Source organism: Podarcis pityusensis (genome assembly GCF_964106645.2).
Source record: "Podarcis pityusensis genome assembly, chromosome: 3".
NCBI lineage: Eukaryota > Metazoa > Chordata > Lepidosauria > Squamata > Lacertidae > Podarcis > Podarcis pityusensis.
Genome location: NC_138026.1, coordinates 85,323,898 through 85,350,508, shown reverse-complemented (window position 1 = coordinate 85,350,508; position 26,611 = coordinate 85,323,898). Strand labels below are relative to the sequence as shown.

General features: G+C 41.7%; 1 protein-coding gene across 5 annotated transcripts in view; it reads left to right on the top strand.

The window, feature by feature from the left end:
* MDGA1 (MAM domain containing glycosylphosphatidylinositol anchor 1) overlaps positions 1-26,611 on the top strand; it is a 254,707-nt gene that overhangs the window by 170,895 nt on the left and 57,201 nt on the right. For all 5 annotated transcript variants that reach the window (XM_081000125.1, XM_081000124.1, XM_081000126.1 and 2 more), the window contains exons 11-12: positions 17,763-17,940; positions 18,999-19,022. In XM_081000125.1, the coding sequence (XP_080856251.1) occupies positions 17,763-17,940; positions 18,999-19,022 (202 nt within the window). The remainder of the gene's footprint in view (positions 1-17,762; positions 17,941-18,998; positions 19,023-26,611) is intronic.

Genomic DNA, 26,611 nt, shown 5'->3' with positions numbered 1-26,611 from the left:
GCCAAATCTACTGCCTCCTCCACAGCCCCCCCGCCACCACCATACTCAAGCACACCAGCTCTATGGTGGCCAGCCCAAAGCATCACCAATGTCACAATGCTTGTGCCGTTATGAAATAAATTATAGGAAGACAGTGCTGGAGGGCCCAGATGAGCTGAGACCAGAATGCAAGCAATGTGCTGCTGAGAGGGATGTGGAGGCAGCTGGAGCCAAGTTGGAGGGGGGCTGTGAATGAGGAGCTACTGGCACTGAGAAGTGGCATTTTCTGTTTTGCCTCAGGCGGCAAAACCTTCCAGGCTGGCCCTCTTCATAAGCACAAGCCCTGATTATCATAGATCTAGATTGTAACATATGAAGTAGCCTTAATAAACTCCTATAGTACAAACAGCAAATCTCATTACAGTGGTACCTCGGGTTACGTACGCTTCAGGTTACAGACTCCGCTAACCCAGAAATATTACCTCAGGTTAAGAACTTTGCTTCAGGATGAGAACAGAAATTGTGCTCCGGCGGCGCGGCAGCAGCAGGAGGCCCCATTAGCTAAAGTGGTGCTTCAGGTTAAGAACAGTTTCAGGTTAAGTACAGACTTCCAGAACGAATTAAGTACTCAACCCAAGGAACCACTGTACTTGAAGGAGCTACCTTGGTCAAAATGAATAGAATTGGATCCCTCCCCCCCACCCCCTGGCCACTCTGAGGTGGCATGCAAATTAATCCTGTGCATCTCATGATCATAGTGTTGTCAGTTCAATATTTCAAGAGTAGGGGAACTTAGGTATCAGAATATGTGAAAACAGGATTGGCCACGGTGGTTTATCGAAATGTGAAGTATGGAAATTGAAAGCATCTATTATGTTTGATAGGATTGTGACATACGGGAATGAAGACAAGCCTTTAATATAGGGGGACTCTTAAAATGAGGGCTATCTGGCAGTCTACATGAATGTTACCAGATTACCCAGGTTTGAGTGTAAATTTCTAGCTGAAATTCATAAAACAAGGAATATTTCAGCAGCAGTAAAATGGGCAGGGCTCTAAAATGTTGCTTGATGCCCACAAGTAACAATCTGCTTATTATCAGTTGTCAGTAGCACCTACACTTTGGGGTGTAAGTCAGTTGCAGAGCTTCAGCAAGAAAGTAAAATATATGGGCAGTCTTGACTGTAGCCCACCCTATAATTTGGCATTCCAAGAAGCTGATTATACTGAAAGGGGACTCGCTCTAACTGCTGATCCGCTAAGCCCATTTGACAGAAGTGGATGAAATTTGCAGTCATACTGGCCCCTTCAGAGTGCATAAAGACTTCCAAATTACAGGCAAATAGTCCCAGCAGCTTTTTTTCAGGGTGACTTTAATGTTTGAATTTTAAAGGAGAAAAGGAAGAATAAGAAAATGTCTATGACCTTTTTGCGCAAGAGGGATTGAATGACATTTGAGAGCAAAGGTTGCCCATTCTGAGGAAGTGAGTCCTCAAGATAGCTGCAGTGTTTTTCTTACAAGGACAGACGTTACAGTTTTACAGTGGGTAAAAAAGAAACAGTTTAATATTCCTTAGTGTTTTGTGGGCAGTTGGTCTGAAAATTGCAGACATAAAAGAGGTGCCCCAGGGTAAGAAACATGCCAAATTGCAGGCAAATAGGTCCAGAGGCTTTTGCACTGGTCATATTTAAAGTTTATTTCGTAGTGAGAAGAAGTCAAAGGGATTCACTTCTGGGTAAAATCATTCCTTCTGATTACAAGCTTAACCTGTCAGTCACAAGAGATTTTCCCTACCCACTCTGATGTGTCCTTTCTGCTCCTCTGTTACTCCACTCTGGTGTTAATGGTAGTACGACAGAGGTAGAAAACAAACAAAACCCAGATGGCAGACGAGATTCTTACCTCTTCCACTAGCCACAGACCACCTTGGACAGGTATGAAGCATGTCCACCTGTAAATCACCTGACCTCGTTATGACATCAGGCATAGGAGCCAACTCCTAGGGGCCTAGGTCCCTTTGCCCCCCCCCATTAAATATTTGAGGTGGCCAAGGCCCCCCCCCCCAGTTGATGGGCTTTGCCATTTAAATGGTATGTGTGCACTTTTAGCACTCTGCCTTGCTTCAAGATCACATGAGTTATCTCCTGCTCTCCTTCTGCATCTTGGGGCTCAGATGGCCTTCTGGCAAATATTCACTTGCACTTCCTTCTTGACAAACTGAAGATTAGGCCTGGTCTTCTCTTACATGGGGGAAACATATGCTAATATAATACATACTGCTTTCTTATCATCCCCTAATGAAAGACATTATTGAAGTGTGTAGAACAAGCAGTTACAGTAATTCATGACAGCACCAATTTGGCTTCTCGGAGAAGCTATAAACTGCTGTTCCCTGAGCCTAATGAGGATGGGCAGCTGATTTTGTGTGTCTGTGAGGTGGGTGAGAGAAAAAGCGACTTCTCTGTGGCCAAGAATGTGCTAGAATGCCCTGACTGCCCGGCCAAAGGAAATGGGAGTTTCCTTCTCCTCTGAAAGGAAAATCCTTTAATATTAACAATAGCAATGTATTCCTGGAAAATAAAGCCCCCACAAATGTTCAGGGAGTAGCCGTTGAACAGGAGAATATGCCTCACTTGTAATAAACAAATAAATGAAATAAAGATCATCACATTTTTGCTACCACTAGAGTTTGTAGAATGCGAGCACATGAATTTCAAGCTCACCTGTGTGCCTGGCCACAGTAAGCAGATTTTATATTTGCAAGTGAGGCTGTTCACCCTGGAAACTTGTCATTAATCATCCTCTTCCAGTGGATGAGAGGGTACATAATTGGACAGAACATTTCATTAAAACCCACAGTCATTATCTCCTGACATATCTCATCCTGAGACCGTGAGCATGCAGCGAAAAATGCAGGGTTGTTTGTGAGAGGCTTCACCGCCCACCTTTGTGGATATGAGGAGTTAGATCAGAACTCTCTGTGAAGCATCCCAGAGAAGCTGGTTTCATATCTAAGCCAAATCAGCCATCCCTGGCCACTGGGCATGTCCTTCTGGATTCCTTTCCCAGATTAGACCTCACATGAAGCCCAGAGGAAACAATAAACTCTGCACAGAAGCCTTCAGTGTGGCACAATTTCAGGCTAGCAAATCAAGCTTCTTCGTCAACCCCAGGGAGGTTTCCATCACAGAGTGAATGTTTTTCTTCTCACAAAACTGCACTGTGATCAGAGGCTGGGAGAGGGAGGTTTGTTTGGCAGCTTGCAAAGAAATCAGATCAAAGCTTTACGTAGGCAGCATTTTGGAGATGAACTTTTCTCTGGTGCCCCTATCATGTTCGCTCCATTAACAGTGGGGCCTAGGGGAACAGAGATTCAGCCATTCAAATCTAGTCCATTGAAGGGAGGGTTTTGCTTTGCTGCTGTTGTTTCCTTTCTGAATGAGGGCACTGCAAAATCCACAGTAGGAAGTATGGAAATAGTTCAGCTTATGGCAAGGTATCCGCACAATGGTCCCTTACTTTAAGAGAAAACTCATCTTTCAAAGGATTTTCTTTTCTCTAGGGTATCCTAAGCAAAAGAAAATTGACAAACTGATTCTGAACACCAGCTGTTCCTAGCTGATCTCTGTAGAAGAGAAGTTATTATTACAGTGTCCACCGTTGTCATTCCTGACCCCAGGATTCTCTAACTGAACCCCATATTTGCTTCCTCTTCCCAGTTAAACTGAGCAAACTCATCACCATCTCTCAGAATGTTGTATTGATTCAACCTCTTTCCCCCATGCTCAATGGTTTGCATTTCAAATTCAATATGCAAACAATATTTGCTAGGTGAAAATAAGTGCACTGACGTATGAGAGTAACTCATAATATCAAGGTTACAAAAAAGCACCCTGAACAAGTCACTTCCATGGGGTCCAGAGAATATACACAACAAATAGCTGGGGGAGGTTTACACTTCCGGAAACAAATTACTATTCCTATTTAAAGCTATTGGTTTCTCAACAGTTATAGTAGAGCAATGGGGGAAATGCAAAGCAAACAAAAAACAGTGTTGCATGAGATGTTATGCAATTAGTGTAATTGCATAAAATGAAGAACAAAAGCACAATCACCTTTTGAAGAAAAAGCCTTTCAGTTTTTACAATAGCATGCTGGCCAGCACTTGGAATAAAAACAGGCGATAAATAATACAGTACAAACTAGCATGTAAGCTGTACTTGACTGGAGAGGGGGCTTACAAATCTACTTTTGTCCATAAATGCCTCCAAACTCATGTCACTTTGGGAACATATAAGTATCTATAGAAATCATAGGGAAAGTTTCTCACATCCCTACATTATGCCCCTTGAAAGAGTTTTAAGTTGTGATCTTTGACACATACTTTGGATTGGTTTATTAGGAATCTAAATTCAAAAAATGTACATTTCCCATTTGCCTAGAAAATGTTTATTAATTTATATCTATCTATCCAACCCTTCAATAAAATTTCCCAGTATGTTAAATCCAGATCCCAAATACCTTTGTTTTCAATACATGGGTTTATAGAAGCCAGGAAAGTGTTGTGGTGGTGTTAAAGCAAACATCACAAATTTATTGATTTCTGATTAACAAAACTTACAGATTGCTTCGTTTAAAAAATATCTCCACGTGGTTAACGTAATAACAAATTACACATCAGCAGCTGATACACATAGTGCAAGTCTTGATTTGAATGACTGAATGTTCTACACTATCAGTTTCCCGGTGCACATCAGCAATGTAATCTCTCCTGGTCTGAAATCTAGCCAGCCGCTGCTTTGCCGTTGACTTGCACTGCAGCTTTGCGTGAGTCACATTTTGCACAAAACAGCCTGCACATAAATAATGTCTCATCTGTGCCTTCAGTGCTTTTGGATGCCCGAATCAGCATGAGAAAGAACAATTCACATAAACGCACAGATTTCTAGTGCTGGCAGCCATTAAATCTGGCTCCTGTCTGCATTTTATAAATGCATTTAGGTCTGTGAAACATGAAGAGCTGAAGCTGCTAAGGGTATATGGCAACAGAGAAAGACATGGGCTGTCCCTCGTGAAAAGAAAGTGCCAAGTGTTGGAAGAACTTTCTAAAGCAGTGAGAAGCTGTTCCTCCATCGCCAGAACCATGTCTTCTGAAACCCCACAAGGCCTGATTCTCTTTCCTGCTTACTTGCCATGAATAAATCAGATGAGAAAGACCTCAGTGTCAATAGTAGGCAGAGAGCATACCCTTCTACTTGCCTGCTAGCACTAGGGATTGAAATTTGCTTCAGCATAACGTGCTTTGGTAAACTCATCTCAGAAGCAAAATAAACTAATTGAAATAGAATTTGAACAAGTAAAATCATAGAACTGACAAGGCCCCATCCCAGATCAGAACTTTGTTCTTTACTCTCTTTGCAAGTGTGCCAAGCCATGTTTATGCTTATCTCTTAACATTCTCCTTCCTGCCAATTCATCTTAAAGTGCAAAAGGAAAATAAGAAAATGCCTAATTTTCTTTCATTCTTAAGTTGAACCCAGATAGCAGCTTCTCCCAGCGGTTGATAGTGCTCAGTTGCTAGTTCATGAAATAATACCTGAAAGCAAAGGTATCGACTCGAGTTGGGGGAGTTTGCACTGCCAGTAACTCCTATCATCACTGACCATTGGCGTGCTGGTTGAGGCTGATGGGAGTTGGTTCAACAACATTTGCTGGGCAACAGGTTCCCCATACCTACCATAAAGAAACAACCAGCAAGTTGGGATAGGTAACATTCAAGAAATAGAAAACATCTTATGTCAGTGTGTATGGAATTTGTGTCTATGGTGGGGTGTGCATTTGAGAGCAGCATGATCATAGAATTGTAGAGTTGGAAAGGACCCAACTCTCACCTATTCCAAACTCTGCAAATGAAGGAATCACAACTAAACAATCCCTGGCACATTATCACCCATCCTCTGTTTAAAAACCTCTAAGGAGGGAGAGACCACCACCTTACACGATCACATTGTGGAGCTTTGTTGGGCATCCTATCTTGTTGAGCTATGTGAAAAGTCCTTTTTCAGTGACCTTCATCAGGTCCATGAAGGCACCTCTGCTCTCAGCATTTCTTCTGCTGCTGGCGCAGTGAGAAAATCATGTTGACTGTTGACCTATGATCTCTAAAGCTGCATTGTGACTTGGGATAGGCCTGTCAGTGAGTGGCTGTAAACTGTTGAGAACTATTCGGACGAAGGCTTTCCCCACAGTACTCAGCAGAGAGATTCCATGGTAGTTGTTATAATCATGGCGGCCACGTTTGTTATTATAGAGGGTCACAATGCACATATGGTGGCATGGATGCTTCTAACACTTCAAGAGAAAGTGTGTCACGAGGGAGGAATTGAGGCCGGCTTTCGGCACTTCTGTTGGGATTCCGTCCTGTCCTGGAGCTTTACCTCATGACTGAGAATTGATGGCATTCTTCAGCTCACCAAGGCAGGCATAGTCTGGATACTGTAAATTGTTTTGTCAGAGACCATGTTTTCCTGCAAGTACAATTCTTGATAGTGCTCTGCCTATTGCTTCATCTGCATGGGATCATTAAGACCTTAGTTAACCACTGAGGAAGACTGTACATTGTCAAAGTGCATTTGGCTGCTTGTGACATATGAAACGACCCATGTTTATTTGCCCTTGAGCAAATAGTGGTTCCATGTTTTATATGAAATGATATTTGTAAAATTGCCCTAGATTGGCCAGGAGGCTATTTGTGTTTAAATGTCTTGCAGGGATATTTAAAGTGCTGGTGTTACTTGCGGTTTTCTCTTCCTTTCATATTACACGTGCCAACTTGCTGCACCATCAGCTGGTGAGTGCTCAGCACAGCTGACATTTGCTAAGCCCTTGTTATGGTAAAGAAAAAGTCCAAGTGCAGTGGTAGAGCACATGCTTTGCAAAAAGTCCCAGGTTCAATCCCCAGCAGCTCTATTTTAAAGGATCAGGCAGCAGATATGTGAAGGCTCTCTGCCTGAGGCCCTTGAGAAATGCTGCTGGTCAAAGTAGTCAGTAGGGAAGGGAGGGCTAAGGACCATTTGGCTTTCTGGATGATTTTGGACTCCAGTTCACATCAGCCCCAGCTAGAACAGCTAATGGCTAGGAATGATGGGAGTCATAGTCCATCAACATCTGGAAGGACACAGGTTTCCCCTTCCCTATTGCATTGGGTTAGACAGACAAATAGTCTACCTATAAAATACATTTTGTGAGAAATGTTTGCAAATACATTGGTTGAGAGAATATACATTTAAAAATACATCAGTATTCATGCAGGGTTTTGTTTTTTAATACAGTGATGGGATAGCCGTATGGGTGAATACATATGAAAGTGACGTAGACGGTCAGCAGATGGATTTGCTCATTTGTACACTGGGCAACCTGAGAGGAACTGGAGCTCTCTTTATTCAAAGATGTGTAGAGATCATAACATTTCTAGACTTTGTTACTTAACTAAAGTATGCTGTTGCCCTTAGTGCAAAAATTCCTTCCTACCCCACTTATTTTTGGGGGGTCTTGGTGTGGTCTGGTCAAGCGAGGTTTTGCAAATTTGACAAGAGACTATGCAGGACATCAACAATGTATAAGCATATTGTAAGCAATAATGACTCTGTCTTACTGCTTTCTAGTCTAGGAAAAACAATATTTACTATACACAGCTAGTGTTACCTCATGTCTTGCTGGGTGTTTTTTTTCTTAGAAGGTTCAAATGTAATTGCTACCTCTTGTCGTAATTTCATAGTGAAAGTCATCATTGGTAGTGCTTCTCCCTGTTCACCCTTTGGTTGTGCTTTATAAGCAGGCTGCTTGGTTGAATCCCATCTTTTTTAGACACTGTTTAATTGGTTGCTGTTTAGCCAGCCTGTCGTATGGGCAGTCATCACTATTGAACATTATTTCCTTAGCCCAGAATCCACTTGCAAAGCTTTTGACATCCCTGTAAGAAACCTGCATCCCAATTAGAGTCTATTCTTGTCGTTAGAGTTTCATCATGTCCCTTGTTCTGAAACTGTGGTGCGCAGGAAGAAGTTTAGGCGAGGTAGCGTGGGTGATTCAACTCATTCTTTCAAACTGCTGATTAGCCAGCATCTCTGCAGCAGGATGGCTGCAATGGCTGCTGGGTCCCAGGTCTTCCTAGGCCTCCATACTTTCCCAAAGGCTATCTGTCTCAGGACTGAAGATGACATTGATTCCTTGAAATGTTACAGACATTGGAGCACACATCTACAGCCAAGTAAGAGCAATATCTCTAGGCCATGCTAAGCCTTTTAATACATCCACTGAGGTTTCTGTATGGCAAGATAATTGATCCTGCCTTTTTGCGCCATTTGTAGCCATTATTTTTTTTTATTTTACAATCCACTCTAGAGTTTTTGGCAAACGGAAGCATCATTTGTTGACAGATCAGTGCAACCTTGAATCCATCAGTTCTTCATGTTGTTAGGAAAATATGAAGTTGCCTTATACTGCACCAGACCATCAATCCATCTAGCTCAATGTTGTCTATACCAGGCATAGGCAAACTCGGCCCTCCAGATGTTTTGGGACTACAATTCCCATGATCCCTAGCTAACAGCTAACCAGTGGTCAGGGATGATGGGAATTGTAGTCCCAAAACATCTGGAGGGCCGAGTTTGCCTATGCCTGGTCTATACTGACTGGAAGCAGCTCCCCAGGGTTCCAGACAGGAGTCTTTTCCCAGCCATACCTGGAGATGCTGGAAATTGAACTTGGGACAGATACACGTGCTCTGTGACTGAGATACTACCCTCCGTCTTTGCCTTTGATAACTGCAGTTAGTATACACCTTAGGAAAGAATTCAGCTTTTCAACCGCATTGGCTGCATCCAGTCTTTCAACTGGCCCAGGTCAAGGATGGAGAAATGTGGTCCTCCACATGTTGCAGGCAGTGCCAGATTTACATACAGGTCAAACAGGCTGCAGCCTAGGGCCTCATAATCTAGGGGAACCTCAGCTTCTTGCCATTAAAAAACAAGGAAACAAAAATACAGGTATATTTTACTATCTAGGACCAGTTGTTTAGTAACATTAAATATGTGACGTACGAGGTCTATGACTATATAACAGTTACACAAGTGCATACCTACTGTTTAATAAAGTTCATGGGGGCTTTAAAGCTACTCAGAATCAAATGATAAAATCAGCTATGAAGCAATGCAAGTGTTCAGATCCCTGACTATCATTATAGCATGCATTTTCAGAACAAGTGAGTATTCTTTTATGTCATTGTGAATCACAATAATATTTAATTTCAACTTTTTGTGAAAATAATGAGTAAGTGATATGAAAGTGGTGCTAGTAAACGAAAGTGACAAAAAGAACAGAAGGAAATACTCAAAACGTTTAAAGCCAGTCATGTCATATGGCTTTGTACAGCAGGCAGAAGCAGCCCTACATGATCCCTCAGTTGCAGAACATTCGTGTTTACAAAAAGAAGAAATCAAGCAGACTATGCTGAGCAGTCTGAGCAGACTGAAGAACAATCAGTTTAGATTCAGAACGCAGCTTCCCAATACAAGGAGAACTGTTGTCAGTAACTACCACTACAAGTACAGAAACTTCTGGGGAAAGTAACAATGAAGTGACAGGATCTGCAGCCAAAGAATTAACACAAGGCACTGAGGGAACATGCCATGAGATAGTTACACCAAAAGAAACAGTTCATGCTCTTTACCCTCTAAAAAAAATGGAAAACAAAGCAAATGATCTCAGCAAAAACCCTAGCATAACAAACACAAAATACCAACTGTTCATGCTACTTGTGATTTCAGAGTCCATAATGATGTAGTTTTATGGACCTCATTGGATAACAAGGAAAAACATTCTTGGTTGAGAAAGGTCCGTCGGAATGTCAGCACTGGGATGGACCTTCTACCACTTTGAAGCGAACATCCAAAAACCAATCCCAGTTCTGCTCAAAAAAATTAATTTATTCCACTAAAGTAAATGGAGAAACCTACCCTCGGGAATGGCTAGTGTACTCTCCCATGAAAGGAAAAGTCTACTGTTTGGTGTGCAAACTTTTCTCTAACCAAACTTCCTCAACTACAGCTTCAGTTTCTACTAGATTTGATGATTAGCATCACACTTATCTTGTTCAAACCACAGAAACTCTAAAAATCATATGAACTCTATGCTAACATAGTTAACAAGAAAGCATGGTCAAACACTCACATCAAAACTCGAAGAGCAAATCAGAGCAGAGCAGGATTACTGGAGGCATGTACTTCAGTGAGTTACTGCATTGATTTCCCTTTTGGCAGAATGGGAATTGGCATTTACAGGAACAACATATGCTTACTTGACATTGAGAACATATGCTTATTTATTTGCTCCCTGTTGGGTCCATCATCTCCCCCACCCCACCCCAAGCATCCTCGGTACAAATAAATCCCCACTGTAGTTTATTGGGACCATTGCTTGAAAATTGCAGAAGCAAATATGTGCAAATGTTACATTGGATTTGGCTAGCTATGGAACTTTTTTTATGAATTGACAACCAGAACATGCTAAGTTTCTATCTCCAGATATTTCTTTTTTAATAATCTGGAACTTCTGCAGCAGTCCTATGCCTGTGAAACAGAAAGAAGCAATATTGCAAGATTGGATAGGTGTGGATAGGTGATGTCAGGATGCCCGCAAAGGGTTTCGCATTTTTAAAGTGCTGTTTGTGAGTAATACATCTAGTTGTTTTTTTTATTCTCCTATTGCAGAAGAGTAAACACACTCATACTCAAATGTTGAAAAACTGTGGCTGACTCTTATTTCTCTCTAAAGGTGGGTTTTAACTCTTGAGTTGGTTTTTTTCTATTCTATTGATTTATAGATTGGAAAAAACCAAGCTTTTCTGATGAAATTTTAAGGCATGCTACTTAGAAGCCTAGATGTGATGATATGTCACATTCATTGCTATTCTTTCATTGCTTTACTCTGAAGCATGCCTCTCTGAAAATTACCTTGGGCTTTGCTGTGTTTTACTTCTTCTTCTTGGCAATCAGCAAGTAGCATAAACATCTAAGCTTATTTTATGAACTAAAATAAAACTTCAGGACCTGATCCAGAATTGTGGAAATAGCATATGGAGTACAAATAACTGGTTATGTTGTTTAATGAACTGATTTTGGTGGTCCTCAGTTAAGGAATGTGATATGCTTTTTGGGATAAATATCTTCTAGGACTTCATGTATAAATGGAAGCTCTCTCTGTTGCAACAGCATAGTTGTTAATCCAATTAACTGATTAACATCACAGTTAATTTCCAAAGGTACTTCCTCAAAACTTCACATTGTAGGAAATGTGACTGAGAAACCCTCTAAGATACCTGACATCCTTCAATAACAAATGGTGTGCTATTTAATTCTTGTATATGCATCTATGATTTCAGAAGGCCCATAGTCCAAAGCTTCTTCACAAAGTATGGCACAAGCTGTCCCTAGGGATGGATGGATCAGCCTGTTTCCAGTCAGTGACAATGTGTTGATTCATAAATCTACTACATTTCCTCATTAATCTGCATTTTTAAAAAAGCTGTACAAAAATTGTATTTTAATAACATATTTGAACACAGACACAACTGTGCAATTTTAAACATATTTTGCCCTAAAATCATTTCATTTTATTTTCACACATTTTGGTGTGGGCTGGTTTTGGTTTTTTTAGATGAGGGCTGCTGTATCACAAAATCCAGAGAAATGCACAGTGTGAAGGATAATTATGTTGCAGTCCATATATTAGTTTGAAAGATGAGAATTAAAAATAGACTGAAATTCTCCCCCATGCCTAGCTGTTCCCAGCTGTTTGTTTTCCACATGAAGCATGACTTGGCTGTGATAGAGAATTCCCTTTCTACATACCTTTTTGATAGCCCAACCAGTAGCAAATGAAAACTGCCCCCAGATTTACATGGAGCAGGCTGAGGAGTCTTTCAATTCACCATGTACTTGATGAAGCAGACTGTAATCCATGAAAGCTTATGCCATAATAAATGTATTAGTCTTAGAAGTGCCAAAAGGTTTATTGTTTTTTACGCGTAAAAATGCATTTTAAAGTGTATCGACTTTCAAAGTATGCATCTTGAAATGCATTTGGAGACCCTTTTTTAGCTTAAAATGTGTGTCGCAACATTTGGGAAGTGTAGATGGCAAAGTTCTGGTTGTATTACCCCGGTAAGTGCCGATCACATCCATTTATCCTGGAATTTGCAAACTGTGATTCCCTGAAACATCCTTAGTTGTGAATACTTTGTGGGGGTTCCAGTTGACTGGCTGCAGAGAGAGAGAACAGGCAGAGTAAGGGAGCCTAAGAGATCTTTCGACATCATGAAGGACCAGGGTAGGGTTCTGACATTAATTATGAAGTCTGTTTAAGGGGTTGGCCGAGGTAAAAGGAAACATTTCAGCTGGTGCCCATTGGGACTGGTAGGGCAGAAGGCAAGGAGGCCAACAGTAGGTGGAGCCAGAGGCAATGCAAGGCAGAGCCAATTCATTCTAATTCTGTCCCTGTCCTCCTTGTTAAGTTATACAGAAGCAACACTAAGGCTAAAGAGGAGGAAGCTGACAGCTAGTGCCACCCCATGGATTGGATGTAAGTAAGAAGACAGGCAAAGGGGATCCAGCTGAGGGAGACTGAGGTTGTTGGGGCAGTGCCCCCATTTGCCTTAATGGACCAGCCTCTGCTGGCTTCAGACTTGGAGGGTGTAGCTGTAAAGTTAGAAGAGGCAGTGTGAAGTAATCTTTGCTCCCTCCTGTGGTTCTCTCAGCTTGCCTTTGGGGTGATTTATTAGGCCAGTCTTTGCCAACCACATGCTGGCTGGAGCTGATGGGAGCTACAGTCTAACAATGTCCAGAAGGCATCCGCTTGGGGAAGGCTGGCTTTCCCCTTTTCCTAGAGCGGCATGTGTGGTGTCTGCTGCAAACCATTTGCAGATGTGGAAAACAGAGTGCTTTCCACCTCCCACCCCTGCTCTCATTATTCGGAAATGGAGGGAGGTAAAGGCAAAGGGATGAGACTGAGAGCTATGCTGTGCTTCTGCTCCAGCCCCGCTGGCAGCTAACTGCACCCAGTGATGAATGAGCTCATTGCTGGGTCCTGTACAAGCTCCTCCGCCGAGGATTCAGAATCTCTAATAAGGCAGCCCGCATTTCCCCCAGTGTGGGTGCCTGTGTGTGCTTTATTAACTGTACCAGAGTAATATCAGACCGCAGCTCTGGGGCCAGCCTGGCCAGGAGGGAAAGGGTGTTTCAATCGAGGCAGAGCCGCACAAAACACACACAACAAGGGGGCAAGATCAGAGGTGGTGTCAAGGGGCCTGTATGATGAAAAATCTCCCAAATTGAGACCTTCAGTGGTATTGCTCCATTGTGAAGCTAGCATCATCAATCATGAGGGGGAAACGTGTTTAAGGATCCTGCAGCTGGAGCCAAATTTCAGCCTGAATGTTTTTGCAATATCCCACTGGGTAAAAAACACACATCTAGAGTCCTTGTGGATTAAATGGCAGCCAAAAGACAAACAGAGAATGATCCCCTGTCCTTGCTTCTCCTCCTTTTCATATTACACAAATAATTTGTTGCTCGTCTTTGGCGCTCCTGTCTGTGCTTATCCTGGAGTGCTGTGTGGCTTCAGGTCTCTGGTGCTTAGAAATCATATAGAAGACTTACCCTGGGCAGGATCTTTTGGGGGGTGGAAATGGAGTTTGGGATGTAAAGGAGGTTAGCTATGGACAGACTGTGAGATCAGTATACAGTGGGACTGTTATGGAGGCCTATATCCTTACCGTTAAAGGGAGAAGACTGGTGAGGGCAGGAGGTTTTTAGATGGCATATATCCTACTACCATAGATGATAGATAGATAGATAGATAGATAGATAGATAGATAGATAGATAGATAGAAGAGCTTCCCAAACTTCATGTTGGTGACACACTTTTTAGATATGCATCATTCCGCGACACAGTAATTCAGTTGTGCATCATTTTGCGACACAGTAATTCAATTTTACTAGCACACATGTCGCAACACAGAGTTTTGAAAGCTCTGACATATTGAATGGATCCAGGCTACATTAGTTCCCATTAAAATCAGTGTGGAAAGGTAGCCATGGTCATGGCTCATTTTAAGTCTTGAGTGAACGTAGTGAGATTAACTTAGTCTGAATCTAACCCATTATGGCTTGGCTGCTTATGTTGCCTCTTCTATATGTAGCTTTTTGCTCTTAAATGATTTTTGTTTAGGTGACAAAATGAATGAGAGACATAGGGGGCTAGTTCACACTGGGACTTTAGCAGGAAACTTTTTATTTATTTATTATTGCATCTATATCTTAACGTTTCTTCGAGGGAGCTCAAAATGGGGTATATACTTCTCCCCATTTTATCCTCTCAGCCACCCCATGGAGGGTCTCCAAAATACAGTGACAGAGAAATGCAGGGTGTATGTTTTTCCAGTGTTTAAGTTCTACTGTACTTGGCAGTATTGAGTCTCCTTCTGAACTAGCATTTCTCTCTCCCTCTTCTAATTATAAAAAACAGCATCAGCTCATGGCAGATGCATACTGGGGACGGGGGGCAGGCTACTTGGGAGAGAGGGCTTTTTGAAAAATAATGTCAATTTAAAAACTGACTTTAGGTTACCAGTTCTTTCCCCACCAGTCCCAATATTGGTTACCATTTTCTTTCATATTAACGGTTCTCTTCAATTTTCCATCTGACCATATGAAAGAAAATGGTAACCAATTTTGGGACGGGTGGGTGGCACCCCCCTGGGACACTAGCCCCACCTCTGCAGGCAGCTAGCCCTGTGCCCGGGTGCACAGCATGTGTGCTGCTTTGGGTGCTGGAGCAGCTAGCTCTGCCACTGAAGATACATTTTGTGTTATCTGGAGCAATATCCTAGATATTAATCATTTCTTGATATCTTGATGCCAGACACCTTCCATGGGTTTGATAGATGGATACAGATAAATCAGAGGCCTATTTCATGCATGCAGTTTGCTCCCCTACAAGACCCTGAACTGTTGGAGATCACATGATTACTAGAAAGTAAATTCCAATTACGGTATACGGGCCCTTTGTACAGTGCATTTGCAAAGAGAGCAAGCCAAGAGGGAGTTGAAAAAATTTAAGGAGCCATTCCATGTGTAGTAGTTACGTTATGTGGGTTTTCCCCGAGATGGCTTGGTGTGTGCTGGACATAATGGAACAGTTCTCCCTAACCTTGGGATAGCTGCCTCACCATCAAAAATCCTGGCTCATAATTGCAAAATAGTCTTCCTTTCCTGCTATCAGACTTCTTCTTGATTCTGCTATCACACTTCACATTGTTTCCAGGAAATAGTGTGTTGCATGCCGAAATATATGAAGGGATTTGCCCCTGGAAGTAGGATATTGTCTTGCTTGGCTGAGACTGTGAGAAAGCTGGCAAACAGAACGACTCATCTATAGGGGTTCTGTTCAAATCTGTATCCATTGTGGATGTTTGCAGATGAGGCACACACTGATTAAAAATGGATCCTGGCTGGATTCCAGAAACAATATGATTTTCATTTTATTTGGCTCATTCTCTGAGAAGCTGCCTCTGTTCTAGGTCTCAGTCGTACCATCTCCACTTACAAGAACAGAAGAATGTAGGGTAGAAAAAGGGCATCTGGGTTTGTCCACACTTCCATTTGTCTGAGCAGCTTTCTGCTTTCTAGGCACAAGCCTGAGCGGTTCTGTTTGCCACGTCGAACCCACTCTTTAGCAGTGAATTGGAGCAAGCATCAATCTTCAGAATACCCAACAGACGTTATCTCCAATTCAGTGGTAAACATTGGATTTTCCTGTGGGGAAGCAGCAGGACAAGCAAAAGTCTGGATGGGCCCTCAAACAAGACAGTGTTCTACTTGAAGATGCATGGAAGACAACCTGGACATACCTGGAGTTTAAACAGATTGTTTAAGTAACAATAGATAAGTGGTAGTATTGATGGGGCATAAATTTGGTTCAGTTTGAATTTTAATGGAAGCCTACCTTATTCGAACTTTCTGAAACAATATGTGAACCGAAGCTCAGCTAACCTTCAAAATTCACACTTCTCTGAATTTGTGGTGCTGTTCTCTAACCCAATAATGTATCGGGAGAAAGTATGCATTGAAATGCACACATTAGTGAAAATAACAATATATCAGGGGAAATCGCATATAAAAACCGTGTAGATTTTGATACATTTGCAGGAAAATGCTGAGAAACTTTCATGAGGATGTTTTTAAGATAAAAAGGAAACTGATGCAGAAATGTGGACAACAGAACTTAAGGCAGGGAAAATGACAACTGGAAAGAAACCAAAATTCACAGATTCATCCATGCCATGGAAGTAGTAATTTTCCATCTGGGAATTATACGTCTGAACTGCAGGTCAGCCAATGAACAGATTAGGGTCATCTGTGGGCTTTGGCTAATACTTAATAGCAGGTCCATGCAGTGCTTCCCAACAATTCTCTCTCTGTTTCCTCTTCATTGCTTGAAGTAGATCAGGTGACAAGGACGCACATCCTGCTTCCTTGTCCATATGCACTGGTCTCTTTCTGCCTCCACCGTCACCACAGAAGCTGAAATAATGCACAGACCTCCCTCCTCTTCATCTGCCTGCACATTTACGGGCAGTGTGACAAAACTTCAACATGCTCCAGAATGGCTTGGTGGAACTAGAGGGGAGGAATTCACAACTTTAGAGGGGAAAGGGGGAGGGAGAAGGCCACAAGTTTTGGCCCAGGACTTGCCAGCTGTCACACCCTCAACCTTCAGCATGAAATAGCAGTAATATATTTCTAAGTGGGCATATTTTAAAGCAGCTGGCAGGAGCTCATTATCAAAATAGTACAATGAAACTAAAGCCAAGTAGCTAGTTTTGATTCAAGCCTAATGCCCCTTTCAGCTGTTAATATACAGAGTGAATGTGCTGGGTCAAGGGGGAATCACAGCCAGCAGTCTCTGCTCATGACCGATGAGTGCTCATTAAAGCGCCTGAGCAGATCCACTGCACATGCATGTTCATTCTGTATGCACAGTTATGCTTATATGATATATACGGTACCTATAATTGTAAATTGTGAATGTAGCAAACATATGTTTGAAAGGTGAGTCCCGCAAAGGCAGTATTAACTGCAGAACCCTGTTGAACATTACGCAGTGGCTGTCTTGCTCTGTAATTTGGGGAATTTATTGCTCTGTAATTTGGGAAATGGTTCTGCTGCCCCAAACACAAAATTCTCATATTCTTTCCACTGGAACCATGACTCAGATGCACTTTGGAGTTTTGAGTCTTTAGCATTCCATATTTTAGAAATGAAGGCTGTTTTGTTTTTTTTAAAAAACTGTTGAGGATGCAGAATCCTGCTCCATATTTTAAGTTTTAGCACCATGTCACAAGAAGAAGGGGCAACAGAGGACGAGATGGTTGGATGGTGTTCTTGAAGCTGCTGACATGAGTTTGACAAAACTGCAGGAGGCGGTGGAAGACAGGAGTGCCTGGTGTGCTCTGGTCCATGGGGTCACGAAGAGTCGGACACGACTTAACAACAAAAATTCATACAGGAATGCATAGAGCACCTGTAAGCTATGTTATAGTTAATAGTCGGCAAGAAGAGAGAAGACAGAACACCCAGACTAGAAAACTCATGAAGTGCTTTCAGTGTTCAGATTTCAAAACCCTTTTCTTTGTCTAACCAAAACCTGGTTTATGCCTCTTCAGATGAATCACAGGGACCTGCCCCCCAAATCCATTTCTGTGCGGAAGGTGGAAAAGGGCATGCTGCAAGAATACCTCCTGACTGACCTGAAGGTGCCTCTGAGCTATGAAGTTCGCCTCACACCCCTAACCCGCTTTGGGTCTGGGGACATGGCTACCCGCACCATCCACTATATAGAACGTAAGTTTCTTGCTCTTTTACCTTATTGAGTGACCAGCCCCTTTACAGCAGTATCACGGCCCTGAAGGGGTGTATTTCTCCAGAGAGAACCTTAGTCCTGTCAGCCATTTTTCAGAATAACTTTGAAGGGCTTGGGAGGCCATACACATACCACCATCAGATTGGGTTGTTTCCTTGTTCCACCTGGCACACTGTTCTTCCTCTAGAGAGCTTACTAATCTCTGTGTGGTTCCCAGGCCATTTTACATTCAGGCAGAGCTCAGAGCCAGGCCTCCTTAGCAAAAGCAATAGATCTGCAATATGTGCTGTCCAACTCATCCACTGCCATCAGATTCTTTGGACTGTTTGTATCCATGAATCCTTTGCTAATAGGAGGATACATAGGCAGATTTTCAGTGGGGTCTCAAGTGCAAAATATTTGGTGAGCTTCAGCTTCAATGGAGCATCAAAGTCCTTTCCACTCACATATGAGCTTCTGGTTCCTTGCCATGAATCATAAAACAGTCCCCACTTTTGCATTTTTCTACCACCCACAATTTTGGTGCTATGCACAGGGCCTCAGATTCAAATCCTCCATTTGATACATGGTTTTCTCTCACAGGAAGCTAAGTCACAGTTCAATACAGTTCTCTTTATAAATCCTGTTTCACATTGAGATTTAACCTTATAATATCAGCTGCCACTGTTTTTCCCTCCCAACTGGTTGTACCTATTCTCTTGAGCTTTCTTGGTTCCCATAAGGCTCCACGAATGAGATATAGTAAAACAACTTCCCTCTTTCTGAAGCCTTTCTGAAACTTGGGTCTCCAGATGATGTTGGACTACCACTCCCATCATCCCTAGTGAGAAGGGCCAGAAGTCAGGGATGATGGGAGTTGTAGTCCATCAGTGTCTAGGGAGAAAGGCTGGTCAAGAGTAACAGAATGCTAAGGGGCATGAGTACTAATCAGATATGTTGGGAACAGTTCAAACATTTTCTTCCAATGAGTATTTGTATTTGTATATGATCCTATACATCTAATAAAAATCTAAACAACCCTTTCTGTTTCCTTTCTCAGCAATCAGCTACCCCAACCCAGTAGGTAAGTGTCAATGACCCAAACTTTATCTACCCTTTTTGTATATCTAATCCAAGGACAGCCAACATGGTGTCCTCCAGCTGTTTTTAGACTATAGCTCCCTTCATCCCTAATTTTTGGCCATGCTGACTAATGGGTGTTGGAGTACGACATCATCAGGAGGACACCATGTTGCCTACTGCTGATCTAATCTTTAGACCCAAAAGTATTAAAATTCAAAAAATGTTTTTCAGATAAGTGGGTTTTTTAAAAAAATAAAGGGAACTCAAACATGCTGAAAGTGCCTTCAATATTTAGCTGAAATAAATGCAAGAATGCACATAAGAAAGCTAAGATAATCCCTCATTCATCACAAACTTCTCAATGACTTCTTAGGTTTTTGACCCCCTTGCATTTCCTACAGATAATGTTCAGATAGGAACTTTGGCAGAGTTGCAAAAGAGGCATTCAAAGATTGCTTCCAGATTGCCTGTTTATTCAGCACTCATCCTGATTTGTTCGCACAAAGTTTTCAGGAAGGTTATGCACCATTGACACATTTATTCTAGCTATACGACATTACGCCAAGCAGTTGTTAATCCCACACTTTCTAGTGCATTTTCTCATCACTTTCCTTGCCCCAATCTTTCTTTCTTTCTTTCTTTCTTTCTTTCTTTCTTTCTTTCTTTCTTTCTGAAGCAGGTTTCATTTTCCCCAGAGCCAAACCCATTTTTTATTGCACAACCCGAATTTGCCAGCATGCAATGGATTCCCACCTGTACAATGGCAGCAGTCTGGAAGCAGCCATAGATAGGTAGCAACCGCTGAGGATGCCTATAATAGATCTAATGCATAAGGCAGATACAAGCAAGGGTTCAGCTGGCACAAATACCATAGAATCCCTGGCATATAGGAGGAGCTGGTCTATAAAATATGCATTGCCTAAGCTGTTTAAGGTTTAAGAGATGAAATATAGTGCCTTGGATGGTGCCCAAAGATAAGAGGAAGGCATCAAAGACCCAGGACTAGCGTGCTTGGAGTGATCATTTGAATGCAGAACACAGAACTGCCTTATACCAGGTTAGAATATTAGTCCATCTAACCCAGTACAGTGTTACCTCGGGTTAAGAATTTAATTCATTCTGAAGGTCTGTTCTTAACCTGAAACTGTTCTTAACCTGAGGTACCACTTTAGCTAATGGGGCCTGCCGAGCTGCCGCCATGCAATTTCTGTTCTCATCCTGAAGCAAAGTTCTTAACCCAAGGTACTATTTCTGTAACCTGAAGCGTCTGTAACCTGAGGTACCACTGTATTGTCTACTCTGACTAGCAGTCGTAATTCAGGGTCTCAGGGAGAAGAGTTTCCTATTACTTGCAGCCTGATCATTTGAATGGAACATTCCAGAGACTGAATCTGGGAATTTCTGAATGCAATGCAGGCGCTATACCACTGAATCATAGTCCCTGCCCATTCAGGAGCTAGACCAGTGTGCATTACTGAATCTCTGAATCCTTCATTAACCTAGGAAGAGGCCAATATGCAGCCTTGTCTTAATTTGAGCCAATAATATGCCACATAACACAAAACTGAGTTTTTAATTCTGTTTCTTCATTGCCCCAGGCAATAGGAAAGAGAGGCACACACACAAAAGTTAAACTTATATGGGAAACAGGAATGCCATGCAGAAATTATATGGCTGACCCGTCTAAGCAATTTTAATATTCAGCTATGCTTAAATGTGTGGTCTGGTCACTGCCACAGGAATGTAGAAAAATTAGCATCAGCACTTGACCTGAGCCAAGGCTTAATCGGACCACAAATTTATTTCAAACGTTTGTGTCTGACCATGGAAACTGTGTCTTCCTCATAGGGATGGAGGAGGAATCAATTTTAAATGGATTTATACATGGAATTTGGCGTATCCAGCCCAATGCACGTTGTCCAAATCGGACCACCTCTTGCATCAAGCACCTCATGCATTGCCAATTTTTCTTTTCCTTTTAAATCCAACTATTTATCAACAAACACATACACAAAAAATACTTACATATGTAATATGGTACCCTGCATTAACACACAATTATTTTATATACAGTTATATGCATTATTTTATATAATTCTTCGTATGTTGGTTACTTTAAGAAAATACAGAAACTTGTATAATAATGCATTTAATATGTTAGAAATGTTTGTTGAGATGAAGGAAAAAATCTGCAGTTAAGCTCAACATCAAAATTTTCAGAAAATTGCATCACTACTCCCACACTGTATTCTTTCTTACATTCTCTTACTTGTATTTGGCGTTTGTCTGGTGAAGTTTTTGTTTCCTGGCCCTGTCCAGGTGACTGTTTCTCACCCCTGAGTCACCACTGCCAGGCCACATATATGTGGAATCAAGGAGAACACTAGTAACCACCAATCAACAGTACCTTTTGTTATCAGGACTCATATTCAGTTTATTGGCCCTCATTCAAGCCATTATTGCCTCCAGACACTGCTCTCTAAATTAGGCTATATGGAAAAATAGAACTGAGTGCTACCTGCATATTGATGAAATCTAGAAGCAAATCCTTTAAGGAATTTCATAACCCATATAGCCATCTATAGTTGCTTACCATGCACAGAGACAGTATACAGGGCAAATAACTTTAGATTCAGGGGATTTTGGAGGCTCCGTTTTCATCACCTTCACCATTAACATTTAATATTAATAAAGTCCCTAATACATGCTAGGCACTGTGCACAAATAAACAAACCAGGTCATTGCCTTCAGGCTCACAATTTAAGCAACTTGAGAGAGAAAAAGAGGCAAGGGACGAAATTGTCAAACAGCACTTTGTTTGTTTTTTTTTTTAATATTTATTAAAAGTTTAAGAATTACGAAAAAAAGAGGGGGGGAAAACAACACAAAAAACAACAAAAAATTGACAAAGCATACATTACAGTACATAAAAAGAAAAGCATAAAAAACAATACAACAATACAGCAAAAAAAAGAAAAAACAATAACATTAAAACACACATCCAATGTTCCATATCTTTATCTTTCATTTACTTGTTTCATCGACCTCCTCACACCTCCCTTTTTGTATTCTAATTTAATTAATTGTTTCAGCAAATTCTTTCCATCTTTCTCAATTTTTGTTATATAATTTATCTTAACGATCTAACCTTTTAATTAACTCAACAAATCCTTTCCATCTTTCACTATATTCTGTCATTCAATTTACCTTAATTTATTTAACCTTATCTTACCATAAAAAGAACCTTAAAACTTAAAACTTAATGTACATAACTCCTTATATCATTTCTACTAAAGCCAAATAGTTTCATTCCAACATTTTTCCTAATACTCGTTAATTTTACACTAATTCTCAAAATAAATTTTTTAAAAAACTTTCTTCCAATCTTCATCCAACGTCTCTTCTTCCTGGTCTCGGGTTTTGTCAGTCCTTCTTGTCCATTCCATCTAGTCCATCAACCTGGTGATCTTATGTCCGAGTCTCTTAAGTCTTTTCCATGTCCCTTCTGCAGATCTTCTTCTTGTTTATACCTGCACTTTACTTTATCTTTTGTTGATCTTTTTCTTAATTTCTTTCCTTTCTCATTGCGGGGTAGGTCTCGGGAGGACTCCAATCCAAAAAAATCTCCATCTCTCCTCAGCAGATCAGCCCATTCCCCACAGTCCCATTCCCCACAGTCAACACTGTAATCCAGGAAGTATTTAAAAGCATGTTTCAAAGTCCTTCCAAAATTAAGAGCCCTCATGACTCCAGAGCCCCCCGGTCCACTCCAGATTCAAACTTCAAGAACAGCGGCTTATGCTCCTGCAAGGCCTCGGATCTCTCCATTTGTGTTACTTGAGGTTCAACAGCAACCCCCTCCATTATCTTCTGCACTTGCGCTTGCCCTGTCAAAACAAGTTCCTGGGCTGGTTCCTGAATGGTTTCTATATGGGTATTCGCCGTTTGTCCAAAGTTTTTAACTGCAACAGTCATCAAATCCATTTTCTCATGCATCTGCTCCAGCAAAGCGCTTGTCTTGCAAAAAGCAAGCACCAAAATTTCTTCTAAACACATTTTTATTCAAGGTCAGAGTCTGGTCTCACGATCCTAATCTTACAGCTGTGAAATCCCCAGATCGACTCCAGCAACAAATTAACAAGCTCCCTCTAGAGGAGACAATTTCTATTTGTATCCATCTTTTGAAAGCAGGACCAACAAAAGAAAATTACTTTCATTTTTCAAATACTTTGTTTCTTTTGAATGCAAAAAGCAACATTGGAGTCAATTTGTTTCTCTTTTTTTTTACTATCTGTCAAAAGACGTTCCATTCACAGTCGATGAACTTCCCCATAAATTTCTGTCTCTGACACCCCGTTCCCAGGTTTGAGACGGTGGAAATTTATCTTTCTTTACTCTCTCTCGTGCAGGCTTAAACAGTCAAAATTCCCCCCCCCCTTTTCTCCTGCTTCCAAGAGGGGTTTTGGTGGTAATAACTGAAGGAAGTTTAGACCTTTATATACGACTTTCCAGACTTTAGCTTACAAAATTTTTGCTTCAATCTATTTACAAAAGACGGGAGGCGGACTTCCTGTTTAGAGCCTTCCCGCTTCAGTGCCAAATTAAAATGTTTCTTAATCCAATTTTCCGTTCTACTCACGGGTACTTGTTTAGAGTCCAATTGTCCACAGGAAAAAGTCAGCGCTCTCCGGCAACGGCTGTGCGGCTTCACTCCGTAAAAGTAGCGGTTGATTCAAAACACCGCGCCACTCACCCCACGTCGCTTCGGATCCCCGAAAAAGGGTTTCCCTGTGAGTAGGGGAGGTGCTCCTGGTGTCAGCCGAATCCCACGTTCCCAGGTTTCCTCCGCCTGGGATTTTTAGAGGGTCTCCGCCTTCGCCGCGGCGGCAAGACCCGATTTTCACGGAGCGGGTTCCTCTCGGTCAGAGGAACTCCGCCATTGCCGATGGCACTAACCCGGAAGTCCGAAATTGTCAAACAGCACTTTGGACAAATTTGCTTTGGATGCTAGAACAATGCGATTATATTTATTACAGCGACTAACAAAAAAAGAGCTATTAAAGCCCTAAAGCAAAATGTTTTGCCGACCACCTTCCCCTGTTGTTCTGATGTGGATCAAAGGTTGCTGTAGCCAAGATGGAATATTCAGAAGTGTGGCATTTACTTTTGTTAGCCGTTGTAATAGATATAAAGAATAATAGACATTGACTTATCATCCATTGAGGCCACCTGAGCTAGAGGCCAAGTTTCTCAAGATTTGGCCCAGGTACTTAATGTTAGAGACTCTATTCTTAATGTTCATATTGACTTTTGTTGAACTATAATAAGCTCACATTATCTTCAAAATATCAGATCCCAGGTGTGCAAGATGAACAGTGTGATGCTAACAGAAGATTATTTAGGACAGTTGCGGGAAGCTGTGCTGAGTTTAGCCATAGAATTGTGCCATATAGATAAAGTTAGTACTTCTTTATTCAGAAAAAAGTAAACCAGGACTGTATAAAGAACTGGGAATATGGTGCAGCTTTTGAATTTTGCATCCTCTTAAGTTACTGAGCAAGGGGTCCCGCAAAAGCAGGTGGGTTTGTTTGGCCCAACTTTCCTTTAAACCTCAGCATGATTGGATCCTGCATATCTTACAAGCTGCCTTATGCCATTGAGCCCTCTGTGACTGCTGAGCCCAGCACAGAAGGCCCTGCCTGGGATTCCTTGATTTCCAGAGTTTAGGTTGTTGAGGTGCAAGAGCTGTTGGCAGCTTGACTGTAGACTCTCTATCATGCTGTGAACAGAATTTTTTTGGGACCCTACAGATCAGTTTAGTAAGTTGCATCTTACTTTCAGTTTATTTTACTGTGTACATGTTTGGTATTCATTACCAAGTATTTATCTAGAAACCTTAAGGTGGTTGCTTGAATATCTTCACACATGAAAAGGAAATGTGTCATCAAAAAAGCATGCATATGTATGGATATGATTTGGAAATAATTGCTGCAATGGTGCATCTTACTAGAGTAAGGAAAACCACTGGTGGCCACTGGAGACAGGTGTGTGTGCTCAGTCTGCTCTCCAGGTGCTCACCATCAGTGGGCATCTTCAAGATCTTCCCTTCTTGTGGTTCTTTATCTTTAAGCTGAACTTGGACTAGGCAGCCCTTCAAATAAGAGGACTATCCTCTGTTAAGAAAACACATGCCAACCCCAAGAAACCACCAGCTTGAAAGCTCATACCTAACCTCTTGCATTATGAGGAATATTTTGTATCTTTGAGTGTGTGCAACAGCTTTTCTTTTCTTAATTGACTTGGCAAAGGCTCGTCTATTCACACATTTCAGCCACACCACGCTTGCAAAGCAGAGAGGATTCTTGCCAAATGTGAGATGCCCCTCACAATTAGTTATGTATCTGTTACATTTGTATCCTGTAATGAGCTTAGGGCAGCATACATGGAGCCGGCAGCCAGCCTCCCAACCAGACATGGTGCATAGCCGTGATGTACCATGTGCACCGTGATTTTTGTATATCACATTGATTTTATTGTTGTGAAACTGCCCTGAAAGCCTATCTGGCTATTATTTATAATATTATTTAATAATAAATAAATAAGCAAGCCAGCACGGAGATCATACTTCTGGAATACTCCAGGGTCCCTCGTGCTGCTTTGCTGGCATTCTTTTTCAAACAAGCTGCTCCGTTTCAGTGTATTTAAAATGTCCACATGTAAAATCAGACTTCCCAGGAGAAAATCCCTCCTTCCCAGGAGGTGCATTTTAAAGCCCTAGCTGACCACCCACATTGCTTTTCTTTTCCCATTCTCCACATTTACCAGAAACAGCCTCAGGAGACTGCTAATTTCAGAGGAGGGAGGAGGGGAGGGATTCTAGTTAAAATCCTGCCCCAAAATTGAATGCATATATGTGTACATGTGTGTGTGTGTGTGTGTGTGCGCGCGCACACACACACACACACACACACACGCACAAGCTGCCCCCCTTCAGTGTATTTGGAGCTGAGCCTCCCTAAGATTAAGACACAAGGCCTCTCAATCTGTTATTACACCCAAACTGGCAAGAACCCTATGTGGAGGCAATTATATATCAACCCAGTGCTCTTTGGCCATTCTGGTGCCATGAAGTGGGCTCCTTTCTCTTGTGTCTGTTTTAAAAGCAAAAGGAAGCCATGAATGATATGTGCCATCTTCAGCTAGCATGTGAGCCTTTTAGCAGTCAGCTGAATGCCCTACCTGTCAGCTCTCTCTTTCTCCTCCCACACTGAATTCCACAACCGATCTTCGTGGTGAATTTGGGAGGTAGGCTTATTAGAGTGAAAGAACCATTACACATGGTTGCCTACATAAAATCTTAGGTGTGAATGTCTCACACCCCTGAATGAAAGGCAAAGATTATATGATTAATGTCCATGGCAGCCTGATCAAGGGGTACATAATGTTGATTAATTTACAGGCTCAGAGAATCGCTTAATGTAATTATTTCTTCATCCATTTTGTCTTTGGTTAATACGATGTTCATGCTTAATGTTGTTAGGGCAAGTATGTGGAGTGGGAAAGAGCTAGGCATTGGGTATCATCTACCCA